Here is a 15,988-nt window from a genome sequence, read left to right as displayed (position 1 = left end):
AGTGCAAATGCACTTTTTTATTTTTTTCCTTTTATTTCAATCATTTTTTTTATATATCTTTAAACGTTTTTAAAAAATAAAAAATAAAATCAATTCATTAATAGTCACTTCCTTAATCCTTCAATAAAAAAAAAATAAAAAATTCAATCGGTCACTTTTATCAATAATTTTTATCGGTTCAAGTAGCATTTTTTGTTAAATATATTTAGTATTCATTCTATTATTTTCCTTTATAAAAAGAATTTAAGTATTATCAAATTTTAAATTGGATTGCTCATCTAATATAATTACATAGGAAAATGTCATTCTATCGATAGGATAGGATAGGATAGGCCCATGGACTGATTTTTGTTTTTCTTAACCGTTAAAGAAGTAATTGTGTGTATATTTTTAATTATTTAAATATATTTAAAAAAAATATTTGAAAGAAAATAAAAGAAGAAAGGTCCGTTTTACCGATTGATGTTCTCAATTAAAGTATCATTATCCAATTGAGTAATGCTACTCATCATCTCAATTTTCATTATCATTCTATCATTTTATGATTTGGCATTAGGTAATTAGAAATTATTTATTACATTTTATTTGTAAATCTATCTTCTAATGTCATATTATGAGATGATAGGAGGATGATAAAAGTTAAGATGATAAATAAATTTTTTCCATTATATATGTTAATTGATGAAAAATGCTGATGTCAACTATTAAAAAAAAGTAAATGCTAGATTTTAAGTGCATGTTTGAGATTGGGTGAGAAATATAATGCATAGTTTTTGGATTTATAACTTATAGTTTAAGTAATAAGTTTTATTTTTAAAAAAATATTTTTAGTTTGGTAACCATATATTTAAAGTATTTTAAATTATGTTAAATTTGTTTGAAAACAAATTAAAAAAAATATTTTTTGAGGTAGAAATGATGATTATTTGATTTTCAAATTTTTAAGAATATGATCATAATTTTTAAGGAAATAACGATTATTTGATTTTTTAAAGTTATGATTATATTCTTAAAAATTTGAAAGTTAAAAGTGTATAGGTATTTTTGTCTATTGATAGTTTTTTTAAAATTTAAATTACATTCTAGATTATCTAAAAAACACGTTTGAGAAAGAGCTTCAAAATGATGTTTTTTCTAAAATATACTTTTTAGCTTATTTAAGATTAAAAAAATACTTTCATATGTAATATCCAAATAACCTAGTTTTCTATTGAATAGCTTTTAAGGTTAATTAAGAATTTTAAGCACTTTTTAATACTCCTAACGAAATCCCAATCAAGCCCTAAGTTGTGTAAATTTGTGCAACCTGTATGTAAAAAAATAATAATAATAATTTTCTTATATTTTTTACAATGGATTCACTGTTTTACAAAGAGACAACATGTATAATCGGGATTTTTACAGTCATTACTCAAAAATAATGAACAAATAGAAATAGAAAATTATATATAAAGAATAAACTAAATTAAACTTATTAGAGAAATAAATAGACTCTTTCAGCCAGGTGATACCGGAGGATCCCAAGAAACAAATGTTGAGTCAACAATTTTTTAATAACTTCAAAATTAAGGTAAAGTTTAGATAGTGAGTTGAAATAAGATGGATTGAAATAAAAATTAAAAATTGAATAAAAAATTGGTAGAATATTATTTTTTTTAATATTTTATTATTTTAGAATTTGAAAAATTGAACTGTTTATTATATTTTGTATAAAATTTTAAAAAAATTATAATAATTAAATGAGATAAGTTGATATCAACTCTCTGAATCTAAATTGCCTTAACTCGGAATAATTTATGAGGAAATTGACTCCCAAATCATGTATACCTTTGGAAAGCACAGTTGAGTCTTTAAGAAAAAACACAGTTGGGAAGGATGTACCATTCTCCATCCCAAGAGCTTGAAGGGGGTGGCAAGAGAACCCACAGTCGGTCCTCCTCTTTTTCTTGATCACAATTATTGCACTATTTAAAAAGAAAATTATATTTGTAAGTTGGTGGGTAAAACACATCCTATAGTTGATATGATAAAATATGATTTGCAAAAAAAATTTAAAATTTAAATATCTTACCAATTAAATCATGTCATGTCAATGGTATTAAGAGTGTTTTTTTCACACCGACTTATAAGTAATAGTACTTATTTTAAAATGAATAATTCTATTCATCATCCTCAAATCATATACCGTGCATAATTTTTTTTTATTTTTTTTTTCTCTTATTAAATGTATAGTGTATTGATAATGAGAATAATTTTTCTTTTATAAAAGACTTGGAAAAGGCTTGCATGCTTTTAGGCTTATACTTCACCTTTTAAAATTCCAATAAAAACATTTCTCAACAACCTTTTTTAATACAGCTATATCTTTAGAACAATACTAGTCTTCCTGTTGAGGGCTCCCGTTGAGATTTTTTTAGCTTTTATTTTGTTATGTTTTTTTTACTTCGTGATTAAAAAAATATTTTTTTATAATGTAAATTTTTATGTTTTAAAAATATTTAAGTGTTAAAAAATGTATGTAAAAAAAGAGCAAAAAAAAAATACATAAAATACACTAACAGCCTAACAAGAGGTCCAAGCGGGAGCCTCAGCAGTAGCTCTAGTGTTACTCATATCTTTAAGGATTCCACGACTTTCATAAAACTCCACAAAACCTACCTCAACAACTTTTTTTAATACAGATATATTTTTAAGGATTCCACAACTTAAAACTCCACAAAACCTATCTTAAAAAGTTCAAAAATCTTTGAAAAGATCTAACATCCAAACGTCCCTTAAACTTTTAACATATTGAGCCTTAAATTACCAAAGAATATTTAATGAATTCCTATGTTGGGATTCATATGTTGAGATTGTAATATACCTAAAATGATAGTCTAGGTAAGTCTAGGTAACATAAATCATAGAAGAAATCTTAGGTAATCCCAAAGTATAAATGTTATAAGAGTTCTATCACATACAGTCATTTTTGTGTACTCTTTGTGCACTCCAATAATGTGATTGGCCAAAATAATTATTTTATATTAAAAAAAATGACGCAACCAATCACATTAATAAAGTGTACAAAAAAGTATACAAAAGCACGTAAAATTTTTGATAATATAAAATGCCCACGTGTCCGTACTCTGACACCAAATGGAAGGGCTCGTTCCATCATTTGGCCAAATATGAAAAGGCAAGAGTCGTCTAGGGAAAGAGATCAAGAGGACTGTAACTTTTCATTGAATGAAAGTCCAAAAACCAAAATAACATTTAAAGGCTTCTCATAATCAAGATGGAAGGCCAACAATGAATTGGCATCGGCTGGTAGAGCAAATGTCTCCCCTTTTTGAGGGATTATCTCCGAATATATATATAAATATAAATATAGTATATACAAGAATGAGAATATATTAAACAACATGAGACATTACTCAGTTATTTGTCCTTCATATTATCAGCCAGAGCAGAAGCTTTGCATACTGGGCATGAATTCTTCATAGACAACCATTTCTTGATGCAGCTAACATGGTAGTCATGGCCGCAAGCTTTCAAAGTCCCAACACCATCCCTATCCCTGTACTCTTCCTGTAGATTCCAAATAGATTCATTAGAGCCATTCAGTTTGACCTCTTCAAAAGTTCAGCTAAATTTTAAATAAAGAAGGCCTCCTCCATTTTCAAAACATCATACATCTCCCTCGATTCTTTCTCTACATTACTTAAATATTCTTTTCTTTATTCATCATTCAATAATCATATTTTTATAACAGAACAAAAAGAGCTGAGGTTATTTTTTATCAATGTAAAAGACGTTTAAATATAACAAGGGGTGATATCTATGAATGCAGTTGAGGGGTGATTGTTCTTTAAATGCCTTTCTTGTATTTTTCCCCGATGCCCAGTAATTAAAAAAAATTACTGTGATATAATCATTCAGGTGTCGTAGTTTGATATTAAATATATAAAACAAACTATTAGAACCAAACAAAAAAAACCTTTAAATAGAAGTAGAGAAGCAATAAAAAAGAAAAAGAAAAAGAAAAAGTAAGATTAACTTTGATACAGTTGATTTGGAGAGTAACTGTAGCAAAGCTAAAGTGTTCTCCATTTTGTAGCTAGGGATGTAGCATGAATGTACGTAGAGTTCTTTTGCCAATAAAATAGCTAAGGAGCCAATTTAGCAACTGGAATGAGAATGCTCTTACAGGAAGTCGGATTCAGCTGGTCAGTTTCTAGACACACTAGTCCAGAGAAGTAATCAGCAACATTAACTAGAATGCTCAACACTAAATAAGGGTGGGTGTATGGCATCATTGTTCAAATCAATATATTCCCAAATCAAAAACCAGAGCATTTGGAACCCGAGTTGGTTTCCCTGTTTCAAATAGGGAAAAAAAAAAATGCTTACCAGGCAGATCACACAAGTTTCTTCCTCTTGGGTCTGATCCGATGAACAATAAATTGTTTCTATCAAACATTTTGATATTAAGTCTTCAGACAGACCAGTGCTCACATTCCCAATCCTTTCCCCCAGTGCAAGAAGGTCCTGAACGAGACAATTTCAAAAAGAAGAAAAATCTTAAGCCCGACTATAACAGGAAGAAAAGATTAGAAGAAAAAGAAACTGCATTAATAACCTCATAGCTCATGTTGTCTATGTCTAGCATCATGTCTCTATGCTGATCAAACATATTTCTGGGCCCATACCAAGTTGAGCGATCCACAATCATAAAACCCTGCAATAATAAATTACAGCATTCAGCAAGTAATGACAGTATGAAATGAACAACAATTATTTCTCAGATATTAAGGATTCCAACTAGGAGTACAATAGAAATAAGAGACTCAGTGATATCAGTTATACATCATTGTACCTATATATGCCATAGCTAAAGGATATATTTATAACAATAGCTATAAGTATTCAAAACCGACCAATTTTCTCCTAAAATGACTCTCAATAGCTTAATAAAACGACATTAAAAAGTGTTCAATTGATGTAGAGGAGTGGTTCCACTCTCCCAACTGTGGCATAGTCCTATACAGATAAAAGACGAACCTCAGATGAAAACCGATCATGGACACCTGCTTCATTAGGCAGTGACCTATATCTTCCAGTAGATATCCTTGACCTCCCATTGCGGTCACCATTACGCCACCCTATGGTGGACAATGGCCTTGGATGTCTTGGGGAGTAACTTTCGGCCACCAACTGTAGTCCTCCATCAGAAGGTGCCGCATGCCCCAGGCGTAAGCTGCTTGAAGAAGCCCTGAAAGCCGGGCTAGATCTTTGACTAAAGCTACTACTACGAACACCCCTCACAGACTGGGTTGAATTAGCATGAAAATTTTGAGGAGCAACAGAATTTCTGCTTGTAATAAAATTATGATGATATCCCCCAATCTCAGCAGAAGGGTTGCCAGAACTGCTTCCTACAAGGAATTGATCCGTCTCATGGTTGAAGCTGCTCGTATCTGTCATTTACAACTAGGAATCTCTTAGAAACAATGGCAAACTGGATAGAAACAAAGACATCCAACAACATAAAACTTACCTGAAACTATAACCCTTCCAGTTGCAGGAGACATGTTAATTAGACTCCGATCCCGTGTCAAAGCACTAGAACCCTGAACCAAAACATCCACAGGGCTGGAATGGTCAATGGGGTGGCTTACAGAATAGGAAGGGTTGGTCGACAGATGGGTCCTAGTGAGGTTTGATTCCAAATCAAGTGCAGACCGGCTTCTGACATTCCTCAAAGAACCCTCACCCCTAATTGAAAGGCCACTGCCTCTATAAATGGGATTCATGGTAATGTGATCCCAAGGCATGTACTGAGAATCAATACTTGATTTCTCCTGCCGCAGTTCTGAAGATGATGGAAGATCAGGAGAACTTCCAGCATTGTAGTATCTGCTTGTACTGCCTCTCTCACAGACTGAAGGAATTCCAGGACTTTTTCGCTTTTGAGGCCCCCTTCCGCTTGGCACTGTAAGATCAACAAAACTGCCCTCAACGCCATGGAATGTCGGCCACTCATAATTAGAAGAAGATGCATGTTGTGCATAAGAATCCGGAACTGTAGAGAACATTCCAGCAGTTGCCAGATGCACAAAAGGATCATGAGATGGGCCTGATGCATCTGGCTGATAAGGTAGTACTTCTGCATTGTGACTTGAGGAAGGATTTGCAGTTGACCGTGGTGCAGGGCTCCAGTGAGAAGCAAAATGTGTTCCATCTAGAGACATATTTTCCACAGGATAAAAGAATGAACCATTGTCTGATGTGCCGGCCCCAGCTGCAATAAAAAGTCCAGAATTAGTATAGGCACAAGAGCAGAGGTTATACAATAAAGTAGAACCATTGTCGTGAAAGTTAATCTGTCAGCACCATATAAAAGAATAGCATCTTTCAATTCTCATTAGCAGTTTTCTACCCATTAAATGTTTGTTTAAGAAATTTTCCGTGCTTCAAATGCAACTATGAGGCCACTACAATGCATATCCTGATAAACTTAGGCCATGGTAGTAGTATAGGAAGCCCCGAGTGAAAAACCCCACCCTCACAGGTTTGCAACTTTGCTCTCAAAAGGTTTCCAATTTCCGAAGAGCAAAGTAGCAAAAATGTGACCAACCCCCCTCTGGCCCAAGGACAGGGCATCCAAACCATTACGCCATGGTAGTAGTATAAGAAGCCCCCAAGCAAAAAATTCCACCCACTTACCTGGGTAAAACATATAACAAGACAAAAAAATCCCAAACCACATCTGGGCCCAACATCAAAAGACCTAGCAAAGTTACAATTGAAGCCCATTAATCATTACACGCCACGAGAACTCCTTCGCAAGTAATTTGAGATCCCATTCAACATCCTCTCATATTGAATATGAAGTGTTACAACCCCCTCCCAACCCCCAAAAAAAAGGAAAATTTAAATCTCTAATATTCTCATTAGGCCATTCCATTGTAGGTGGCATTACTCCAGTCCCGCACTTAAAGCTGTGAATTGACTCAAATATTTGTAACAACCAAAGGAAAGGCAAACCACCTATAGGCTTATGCTCCAAAATGAAAAGTCTAATTCACAATTGAAACCCCTTGAAATAATTATAAACTGCAAGAACTTCTCCCTTCTACATAATATGGAATCTCATTCATTACTCTATGCTAAATCTGAGATATTATAAACCAGAGAATAAGTAATATAAACAAAAGGAAATTTAGGGGTATGTGGTGCCCAAAGCAGTCGAGGAACATCTCATAACCATTATCTTGCACATTAAATGATCGCATTATTGATCATAGTCCCTATAAACAATTGTGCAAGGCATTCAAAGTCACAATACCAAGATTCACAAAATGTTGCTCGGCATGTATATGGTTCCAGTTCGGATCATGCTCGTTCTCTAATGATTGGGATGTGCTGAATAAATGTCTATGCCCCATAACAAGCACCAAAAAGCTACAAAGAAATTAAGTGCTTAAACCGGAATCTGCCAGAAAACAACCTGCACATGAAGAAAAGTATTCTAAACATTAGTAGAGTACCAAAAATTACTAAAGAATTTAATAAAGGGTGAAAGTCACGTACGCATCCATGCCAAATTAATTACAAAAAAGTGGAGCCCCTTTTCCGTCATCAAAATACATTTTTATCTTTTTTTGATAAGTATCACATTTACATTTTCTTTGTTTAGAATAGTAAAATACACATCTCATGCATCCCATTGGATTAAACCCATGATCCTTCCTCCACCCTGGTTATAGAAGGGCGTGATGACACTTGGTCCAAGGATGATTAGCATCACATTTACAAATTCTCTCAAATTCCATTTTTATAGAGCATCATTAGAATATTTATTGTTTATCGTTGTTTTATTTTGACAAGTGGACTTCGAAGATAGTTTTTTGGACTGCAACTGTTTTCAACCATTAGTACCCCAACGAGGGTGCTATAGCTGCCAGGTCATACATATGTGACCACACATAACCATAATTAAAAGTCTCTGATTCAATTTCAAAATCACGAGTTTGGGTTATTAATTAAGGTGTATAAAACATAAGGTCTCGCATACGTGCCAGTCCTATGAATCATGCCCTTTGGCCTTCTAATATAAAATTGAGATCCATCATGTTTTCACAAGTGGGGAAAAACGTGTAAATTTAAAAAAAAAAAAAATACTATTGATTGGAACTATTAATAGGAACTTATAATTAGAAATGGAATAGCAGCAGGATAGAATTAAAGTACCTACAGAGACGGGTTATATGAGTTCAGTTAGATTAGCCTTGCCTGCATGATATGGACTGGCACCTATTTGATATGGAACTTTTAAACTTCCAAAAAGATCCATAATTTATTATAGCATCATCCACAGAACCTTCTATCAATACTATCAATTTCGCATTATGATCCTGCTCTACAGGTTTCACCTGTGACATTTCTATCTAAAGTAAGCAATAGATAACTAAAATTGTGTCAATTCCAACCTTCCTCTAGTCTTTCGTGCACGCAACCAACTCCAGTTTCTCAATGTCAATGTCAACATGTATACTCCCAAGGTTTTTCATGCTTTATTTTGTTAGCTTTCACCCTTTCCACCCTCACCTATAGATCTTGGACACATGGGAGGTAAGTTCTCAGGCCACAAGAAATTATTGATCTGTTTACCAGTAAGGACCAAGGTCTTGAGAACAAACAAATGCCACAATTCAAGTAGAGTCATTAAAAATGTGTGCGCGCGCGCGCATGTGTGTGTGTGAGAGAGAGATTAAATTGAGTATAAATCCCACCTAACAAAAGAAGGATTGATACAGCACTCAATAATACAGTTACATAAATCACAATCAACTAAAGTAACAAGTTAGCTCAAAGAACCAACGAAAATGGTAATATGTGTTGATGGGAACAGATTTTCCCACCCGGATTCTGCTATACTCTTCATATAGCAACTGCAAAATCCCAAGATGTTACAAAGTAAATCAAGTATTTGGTACAAAACAAAGTAATAACTTATTGTAGCTTGACCCAGACAGCCAGGCTAATAAGTTTCAAATCGTGACTCACCAGATCTCCACAGTATTTCAAGCAGCAAAGAATGTAAAAAGTTTATGCTGCAAGCAACGCATCATAAACTAGGATGCTTTGTGCATATAAGCTTCTATAATAACCGGTATAGAAACAATGAATATATACTTGCAGCCCCAGTCTCCCAATTGTTAAGTCAATCACCCCTTGCGTTCATCTCCTGACAAATTGAGGCAAAGAGACAAAACGGAGAAATTTTTTTCTTTGCTATAAAAAAGGAGACGCTAAAAGTAAAGGCATGCCAAGGAAACAACATTAATAAATTTAATTTGGAAGTGAAATTAATGCTCACTACACACTTTACCCCTCACAAATAGCAATAGGATATTATAATAATTAATGCTCGGAAACGGTGGAAGGAATAGGGGAAAAACTACTCATAGGAAGGACATTACCTGGGTTTGGATCAGAGGATCCACTTAGCAGGTGTAAGAGGGGTAACAGTCATCATGTATGAACTTTCTTTATCCTAGAAATAATTGGCAGAACCTTTTCTTTTTCCTGGACCTGAAAAGAGTAATCCCCCACGAAAGGGCATAGAAGTTGGTAAAGGTACATCGGTGGAAGAAAAAAGAGAGCTCTTCCTATCCACCTTCTGAAGAGTAGTCAAGGAACCAAAGGATCAACTTAAATTAATATAGGGGTAAATGAGAAATTGAACTACATCTGAAATTCAACCCCAAAACTCTTCTTTCTAAAACATATTGGGATGGAAATGATGGAATAAAATACTCAAGGGTTAATTTCAGATCACCCAAGAATTATTTGGGATGAGTTGCCCTAATGATTTAAGAAAATCCAAGAGATCAAACTTTCCCAAGAATTAATTTCATCTCTTATTCACCCATGACATCAAAACAACGAGATCCAACAGTGGTCAAACTAACTAATATCAACAAGGCACATAGATATATACCTTAACAGAGACAGTGAACAGAGCTGTATTAGTAGCAACTGTAAACACGAAGTCAAGTTGACTGATGCCATAACTAAGATAGATGAATCTCATCAACTGCTCGGTGGCTCAATGACGGGTTCTAGAAAGACTGAGAAACCTCCCCTGAAACCCATAATCAGCTGTAAATCTAGAATAAACCACTATCCATCATACTCCTCGCTACCAACTTTAGAAAACCACTATACAATTTTTGTAATGATCAAGACTTTTAAGGGAAATATAACATAAGATAATTAGTAATAAACAGTTGAACAACCAGCGAGAATGCAATAGAAAATTAGATGATACCCTTCCCAACAGTGTAAATCAATCACCACCAGCTTGAAATTCATGCTTGCCAAAAAATAAGAATATTCCCAACGAAGGAAGGCATACCAGTCATACAAGGAGATCCCAACTTGAATACAGACCAAATGAGGAATCCGAATCATAACATATAGCAGTCAGTTACTTCAATTGAATTATAAAGCTTATGAAGTTGTCAACAAGGCATACCAATCATGTGAAGACATGATTGCAATTTCATTAGCTAGGCCAAATAAGAAAGTAGAGGCCTTATCTGTAGCAGTTAAATTACTTCAGTTGACTCGTTAAAACTTATGACTCAGCCTCCTACTAGACAAGTAAAATTGAAGTCATAAAGTAGAGCAGAAACAAGTGTGGTAGAACCATAGAAGGGCACTTAAAACTTCTGAAGCTCTCAGCCTCTTGCTTAAAATCCTCATTTCAAAAAGAAAATCAAATTTATTAGTGAGAGAGAAGGAAGTAGATGAGAAAACCATTGAATAGAAGAGACCCTAATTTTCGTCACAGTTAGTGAAAAAATTTCTGTAACGGTTGCATGTTTTTTTTTTTTTTTTTGATGTCAGGGAACCTCTCCAAGGCAAGGCCCTTCGGACCCACCCCTGTAAAGTAAACCCCAGTCCCATGCACCGCATCCTCCGAAGTTTCTCTACACAGAACTGGTTAAATAACTGGCTTTTCACCAAGGGGTGTGCCCCCAAAGGATTGTTTGCACCCATGAGGTGTTGAACCTTGGGCCTTGAAGGGAGTTATACCCCAAGACCAAGGCCTTCACCACTTGGGCCAACCCCTTGGGTTTATAACGGTTGCATGCATTTAATTCCCACATGCTTAATTTTGAGCTGCAAAATTGATTTAAGGTTTCTTTCTTAGCTCCTTAATGAGGACAACAGCATGTTAAGCAAATTTGGAGAATATCTTTAAAGTATAGAAAATATTCCATCTTTTGGAAGATAAAAATCCCAACTTCATGAGTTTTTCATTTGAAACTTTACATCATTAAAAAAAATTACACAACACTGCTGTAAATTTTCTTTTATAGGTTACGCTGCTGTAAAATTACACAAGCCATACATATAATTAGGCATAAACGAAATTTTTATACATTACTTCCAGGTGCAAACCTTTTTATACTACAACAAGTCTCATAAAAAATTATGGATTCTTATGAAACACATTCTTTACAATATATGATAACATGCATTACGAGGCATACAAGTACCTTATAAAAGGACCTCCAAATAAATAGAGATTCAAACACATTCATAATACTCTCCATCAGAGAGGTCCTGATCAGAAAAAATAAAAACCTAACAGGTCCATGAGATAGACTCGATGATCAAAACTCAGGCAATGCCGTTTGGAATCAAGCTACAAAGAATATTTGTCAGAAACTGAGTAACCCTTTTCACCAATTGAGCAATCAGCCTCCCTGTCAAGAGAATCCCCTTTCCTCCATCTCAACAACTATATCGTAACAAGTCTCAACATTGCCGTTTTCCTCCCTCCTGAAAAAATATATTAAACTGGAAACAAAGCCTTATATTCAAAAACAGCATAAGCAACCAAATGCTGCTGGTAACATTTGTGCTTCACTCGAGGCACTTAGTACAATTTGTAAGATTTGACCACCTAATTCTTAGCAAACAGCTCAGATGTCACTAAATCCATTGACCCGAATCATCCAGTTGATTCATGTGATTCCGACTACTGGATAAACTGCCAGGAAAGAAAAACTAATATTGATCCACAGAAGCAGCTATGTATAATCCCCTCAGCACCACCAAATAAGCATAAAAGAACTGGCATGTGATGATGGCCCAAATGCCAGTAAGTACACTCCTGTGCAGTGACATCCCCTAGGTCATTTAATTCAACAAAGGCTGAATCCTGAGGCATAATGACCCGTTCTAAAAAAGAATTCCGATAGAACAACAACTAACCAATTCTGCAGTTAGTGCCATATACTTTGTTCTGCCTACATGAATACTGGATTACAGCACTTCAATGTAGCAGCAGATCATGCTAATAAACCCTTAAGAGAAATCAGGACCTCAGTTCAAATCCGCTCTCCAGTTGCCCACTTTAAAACGTGCCTGCAAACCAATCGCAGTTCAGAATGAAAACTGAAGCCACAAAATCTAAGCCACCCGACAACTTCCACATCCTAAATATGACAATCTTAGTGCTAGCTAAATCAAAATCCCTAAGGAGCTTAGAAGCTGTAAAATCCAAGAAATAAAGATTTGAAATATTGCCAAATATATTATAAGATAACTAGGAAGTTAAGGTCAAGGATGCTGTGAAAAGAAAATGACCCAATCAACCTCAAAATGTAAGAAAGTTCGGAGAAGGGTATGTCTCATTCAGAGATGGAGAGATCTTGTAATAATAAAAAACTTCTCACCTACTAGTGCAAACAGGGCATCATTCCAAAACTTCCATACTAAATAAAATCCTTTTTCAAGTTCATACTCAATACAAGTGAGAAGTAATGATAGATCACACCCCAAACCTGCATAATAGAAACCATCTGAACCTAGTTGATGCTAAGGTAATCCACAGAAAACTAGCACAAAAGCTATATCGAACAATTCCTCTATGCAACAAACAGCTCTTGTAACAAGAGTCATCATAGATATGATTAAGCTTCAGATCATAATTACTTAGGTTATAACTTTCCACCAATTAAATATTGTCCCCTGAACATGAAACCCATATAAATTCTGGTGAGTTTACTCCATTGAAAAATGAAAAGTGCAATTCAAGCAGCAAGACCACCATAATCGATGCATCTGATGGTGAAGTTAGTGTCAAATAACTGCATACTACCCATGTTCAATAAATTAGGAAAGAGGCATGCATTGAAACAAGGAAGATGGCATAGGAACTGTATTAAGGAGTTCAGTTCAATACTTATCGAAAATGAATTCAGTTCCATAAAAGACGTTTATTTTAGATTTTTACCCTTTTTTTATGTGACTCAGAAGGCAAAGACATGATAACAAACGACCCAATAGGGAAAAGGACGAGGCCTTCGTATCTATGGCATATGAGATATCTACCCCATATATAATGAATATGTTACAATGTTACCAGGATAATATTAGCAAGAACACAAGTGATGGTGGGGCAGTATGCAATACAAAACAATCTCCACCGAAAAAAAAAAAAAAGTAGCTGGGAAATGCAGCCGATGATCTCATCATCAATAATGATCAAGCGTCCAGCTTTTAATGCATAAAAAATTAATATATAAAAAAAAAAAAAACAATGATAAATTACCAAAGAGAAGAGCGCAACCCAAAATTTCTTCATGTCAAATTCAGACTTGGCTTCCAAAAGAAGCAACACCCAAGATTTTTAAAGCACCCAAAAAGCAATATTGCAAATAATAAAACTTTCTCCAAACAGTCATAACGACAAAAGGAGCAAATATTGACGACCAAAAGCCGGAAATAGCGCAATAAAACCATCTATAGGGAGATCAAAAGGTAAAAACACAAAACCATCAAGTGCTTTGCACGATCGGATCAAAAAAACATCTATACAGGGAGAAACGTCCATATTGACGTAAAACTGTCAAACGATGATCGATCGGGAAAATACAGAAAATTCAAAGAGAAGAAAGTTTTGTCGGAAAAGCATACCTTGATCAAAGAAATACAGAAAAAAGGTCCGCGCAGATGGAAGAACAGCCGGAGATGAAAAAACAGAGAGCGCAAGAGAGAGAAAGAGAGAGAATAGGTTGGGTCTTGTACAGAGAAGGAGACAGAAATACAGCGGTTGGGTCCGTTCTTTGCAGAAATAAGGGGAGAGGGTTGGACCGCCTACCATTACCGGTTACCGATAAATACCGTTTTCCTCTTTTCCTCTCTCTTCTTTTCTCTCTTTTGCTTAAGGTAACGTTGAATTGCCGATATTCTCGTCCGATCGCATTTTAAATATTTTTATATAATAATTAATTTTTAATAATATAAGATTATGCAATAAAATTAAAATATCACATACTGTACTCTAAAATTATTATTAACTTAAAATTATTATTATCAATCTAAATAAAGTTGTTGTTATTCATTTGTTTTTTTTTTTTTTTTTTTGTAAGCTGTTATTCATTTGATTTGTTTTAATGTTTTCCCTACTCATATTTTTTTTAGATTTTTAAACTATTACTGAAATATCAAGATAATATTTTATATCAAGATAATATTTTATATCTTAAAATAAGCCTTTCATTCAAATTCTATTAATTTATTAATGAAATTAGAAAAAGCTTTTTATAACTTCTTAAATAATTAAAAATATCATTATTTTAAAATATAACCATATAAAGAGTTATAAAAAATATTATAAAAATATCATTATTTTAAAATATATTCATATAAAGAGTTATATACTATTACTCTTAAGAAATACCTAACCAACAACATGCTCAGTTAGCAAAAAAATATAAAACTAAAAAAATCAAATAAAAATGTATATAAAAAATAATTCAAATTAAAAAAAATTAAAAACACATAAAAATTAAAAAAAATAAAATCAATAAAACAAAAAATAACCAATATTCTTCTTATCAAGTCAAACTAACATTGGCCAACCATGATTTCGTTTGTCCAAGAGGTGGCCACACACGAGGGCGACCTCTAAAGGGTAAACAATTTATTTTTCCTATGTTTTAATTATAATTCTAATTCTTTTCTAATTTTATTATGTTGTAAGTTTTTTTAATATTTTTCAATATTTAGTTTGCTTAATATTTAAGGTTTTTTATTTTTAGTTTGCAATTTCAATTAAGTTTAATTCTTTTTAATTTTTTTTTATTTAAGTTGAATTTTTTATTGGTATGTGACGGGTAAGAGTGGTAGTTCGCGTTCACTGATCGTGTTTGTGTCGTGTCAAGTCATAAGTATTAGACTATATGGATCAATCTGAACAGGATTAGTTTAATTAAACGGGTCAGACCCTAAAATCTTACACGATCTATATAATTAACGAGTGATACGGCATGACTCGTTTTACCCGTTTAGTAATTTAATTTTATTGTATTAATCTGAACACAACCATTTAACCTATTTTAATTCGTTGAATCCATTTCAACTCGTTTAACCCATTTCAAATAAATAGGTTGAGCAAGCCCGCATATTTATTTTTAAACACAACTAATATGATTTTATATATAATATCAGGCTAATTATATAAATCATTCATAATTATAATTGGATTCATGATAAAATATTTTATTATCAATATCTAAGCCAATAATATATAAGACAATTAAACGAATTAATTTATTTATATAAATAAATTTGAAAATATAATTTATTTGTTATACCGGTTGATTTCTAGCTTAGCAGATTAACTTATAATTGACTCATTTATTAATCACATTTTATCAAGTAAACCCGTTTTGATTCAAATTATTTACATCAAATTCGAATTCGCTTAATCGTATCATATTGTCACCCACAATAATATATGTGTTAATAGTGATATACCCCACTCGCCCAGCCTCGGCTGGTTGGTTGATCCCATCCCAATGATCAGGTGAGGAAGTCCAACCGCCCCATTCCTGTCCACTAGAATTGGATGGTATGGTTTTGGGCCTTTAAAGGCCCGTTTTCCCATTTTAAGGCCTTTTTAGCCCAATTCATCATCCAT

The 15,988-nt window shown here is 33.5% G+C and overlaps 1 protein-coding gene across 11 annotated transcripts; it reads right to left on the bottom strand.

Moving 5' to 3' along the window:
- Window positions 1–3,201: 3,201 nt before the first annotated feature.
- On the bottom strand, window positions 3,202–14,135 carry LOC121264120 (probable E3 ubiquitin-protein ligase RHG1A). Of its 11 annotated transcripts, XM_041167186.1 has the most exons (13): window positions 13,981–14,135; window positions 12,738–12,845; window positions 12,274–12,426; window positions 9,986–10,129; window positions 9,465–9,576; window positions 9,049–9,229; window positions 8,868–8,933; window positions 7,328–7,489; window positions 5,537–6,280; window positions 5,041–5,456; window positions 4,619–4,717; window positions 4,390–4,527; window positions 3,202–3,567 (listed from the first exon to the last, which is right to left on the bottom strand). In XM_041167186.1, the coding sequence occupies exons 8-13, from the start codon at window positions 7,425–7,427 to the stop codon at window positions 3,418–3,420; spliced, it is 1,647 nt and encodes a 548-aa protein (XP_041023120.1). In that variant the 5' UTR covers window positions 7,428–7,489; window positions 8,868–8,933; window positions 9,049–9,229; window positions 9,465–9,576; window positions 9,986–10,129; window positions 12,274–12,426; window positions 12,738–12,845; window positions 13,981–14,135; the 3' UTR covers window positions 3,202–3,417. The 11 variants fall into 11 exon arrangements, with proteins under 11 accessions (XP_041023120.1, XP_041023114.1, XP_041023117.1 ...); XM_041167180.1 differs by having other exon boundaries at window positions 9,049–9,576; XM_041167183.1 differs by lacking the exon at window positions 8,868–8,933 and having other exon boundaries at window positions 9,049–9,576.
- Between the last annotated feature and the right edge of the window lie 1,853 nt (window positions 14,136–15,988).

This window comes from Juglans microcarpa x Juglans regia, chromosome 5D (genome assembly GCF_004785595.1).
Source record: "Juglans microcarpa x Juglans regia isolate MS1-56 chromosome 5D, Jm3101_v1.0, whole genome shotgun sequence".
Lineage (NCBI taxonomy): Eukaryota > Viridiplantae > Streptophyta > Magnoliopsida > Fagales > Juglandaceae > Juglans > Juglans microcarpa x Juglans regia.
The sequence above is the reverse complement of the archived record's forward strand: the minus strand, read 5'-3'. Positions and strand labels throughout refer to the sequence as shown.